General features: G+C 32.6%; 1 protein-coding gene across 1 annotated transcript in view; it reads right to left on the minus strand.

Annotated features, from left to right (window-relative positions):
• The window catches only part of LOC105315138 (bromodomain and WD repeat-containing protein 3-like), a 6,938-nt gene that overhangs the window by 1,791 nt on the left and 2,676 nt on the right, over positions 1-2,471 (minus strand). The window contains exons 6-9 of the mRNA XM_020005156.1: positions 2,025-2,178; positions 1,860-1,926; positions 1,620-1,687; positions 6-29 (exon numbers count right to left, since the gene is read on the minus strand). Coding sequence (XP_019860715.1) covers positions 6-29; positions 1,620-1,687; positions 1,860-1,926; positions 2,025-2,178 — 313 coding nt within the window. The remainder of the gene's footprint in view (positions 1-5; positions 30-1,619; positions 1,688-1,859; positions 1,927-2,024; positions 2,179-2,471) is intronic.

The raw sequence follows: 2,471 nt of genomic DNA on the forward strand, positions 1-2,471 counted from the left end.
TCAACATATAAAGTATCAGCATCTGGATGCTATAAGAACATATACATAATGTAAGTATATGTATCAGGGAATGTATTGAAAATGAAGAATGCTCTCCTTTTCAATTTTGGTGAGCATAGTACAGGGACTTTTGTCCGATTTTGGAGCAACTTTAAAAATTCATTAAAAAATCCAAACTTGATCGGAATCAGCTCAAACTTTCTACACAACATAAGAACATGTATATGCATCAGGAAATGTAATAAAAATAAAGAATTTTCTCCTTTTCAATTTTGGTCAAATTCGGTAAAAATCCTATACTATTAGTAACGCGGTAGCATTACTAAGTAGGATTCACCCCCAAACAAAATGGCTGCCATGACTTTTGCAGCCTTGCTATATAGTACAGGGACTTATGTCCAATTTTAGAGCAACTTTAAAAATTCATAAAAAAATCCAAACTTGATCAGAATCAGCTCAAACTTTCTACACAACATAAGAACATGTATAAGTATCAGGAAATGTAATATTTAGTAAAAATTAAGTCACAGCACAATTTTAAACAGCAAAAATTTTCTACCACACTAATTTCCTGATCTATGGTATATCAGTAACTAAATTTTAAGTGAAAGTTATCACCCATTCAATGAGAAAACATGTCAAATTTTCAGTACTGATCTTTATTAAAAACTATCATTAATTTTGTCCATTATTAATGTACATGTATACTATGTCCCAACTGAGAATGGACCGGAAGTGGAAGCAGCTGCATTGGAATTTGAAAAATGTAGTTACGTCACTAATGACAGTGAAGTGTTATAATGATATTCATAGAGACATGGTTGATATTTTGGCTATCTTGTTTCACTCTTAAAACAGTCTTGCTCTTCCTGATAAGCAGTACAATAGCTGCTGGAGTCAACTAGTCTTCATAAAGGCCATAATTATCAGAAGATCTTGCTCTGTTAGCTTTTTAAAAGAAGAATTATCAGTTTGGTATTGGTGGGCGATATATCGATATTTTATCGATACAAACGATATTTTACGGTATCGATTCGTATCGGTATCGAAATTTTGAAGGAATCTGGATCGATACATTGACCACGCCCATTTATTATGGTTAAATTATATTAATAATAAAAATTTTAATAAGTTAATGACGTAAATACACACACGTGGATACACGTGCATGAAAACATCGATGAAAACAGTCAATAATAAGGGGTGTGACTCCATAGGTGTGGTCTAAATATCGTATCAAAACTGTATCGATACTCCCGATATGAGCTGATATCGATCGGTATCGTATCGAATCCATTTTGGCCAGTATCGCCCACCACTACAGTTTGGGCGCTCGACCACATGTGCTTATGTAAACTATGACATCATAGAGCATCATTGTGGTTAGCTTTGGTATGCCATTGGGTTTATAGGGAGAATCCGGTTCTCAGGGTTCCCAAACTCTGAGAGACCCAAAACCCAATATCCTGAAGCAACATTGGGCAAATAAGAACCTGTGAAAATCTCATTCTTATCCCACATTCCTATAAAAAGTTATTCCAGTTTTTCTTGGTCCAAACTCAGTTGGGACATAGTATACATGTATTTAATTAATAATATAAAATTAATAATTAACTCACTTCAATTTGAAAGACCTTCAGTTGAACAGCTGCCAGCATATCCCAAATAATAACCTGACCATCATGACCTATTGAGACCACACCCATATTAATAACCATTAATAACTACTTAATAACTACTGATAAATAAACTATTAATAACTATTAATAAATGATTAATAACTACTAATGAATAAAGCAATAATAACTACTTAATAACAACTGCTTATAACTATTAATAAATAAACTATTAATAACTACCTGCAGTTAATAATATTCTCGGTTCCTTTGGATGACATTCAACAACAAAAACTTCATTAGTATGACCCTATGAATAATTAATTAACTAATAATTAATTAATAGCACTGTATAGCATAAATTCCCAACTCCAATACAATAATGATAATAAACAGAATGCCCTTCACCTTTAATAGAGAGACCATTTCCCCATTACTGGTGTTCCATATCCTTATATTGCAGTCAGGGGTGTGGCCTGTTGCTAGGTAACTATCAGTTAATCTCTCCCAGCATATCATGGTCACTTGGTTTGTTTTATTATCAAATTTACTGGCAGCAGAACTGGAGGGGAGAGAGAGAGAGAGAGATACTATCACTTCATATAATATTGGATGTACAGTACATGTATCAGGAAACTGGTCCATTTTGGAGCAACTTTTAAAAATTTGTTAAAAAATCTAATTTTGATCGGAATCAGCTGAAACTTTCTACACAACATAAGAACATGTATATGTATCAGGAAATATTATAAAAAAGGAGAATTCTCTCCTTTTAAATTTTGTCAAAAATTGACCAGTGACCCTGTACTAAACATAAAAAATTTATAAAAAAAGATGAAGTAGGATTCTGAATGA

Source organism: Amphimedon queenslandica, unplaced genomic scaffold, assembly GCF_000090795.2.
Source record: "Amphimedon queenslandica unplaced genomic scaffold, v1.1 AMPQUscaffold_11688, whole genome shotgun sequence".
Taxonomy (NCBI): Eukaryota; Metazoa; Porifera; class Demospongiae; order Haplosclerida; family Niphatidae; genus Amphimedon; species Amphimedon queenslandica.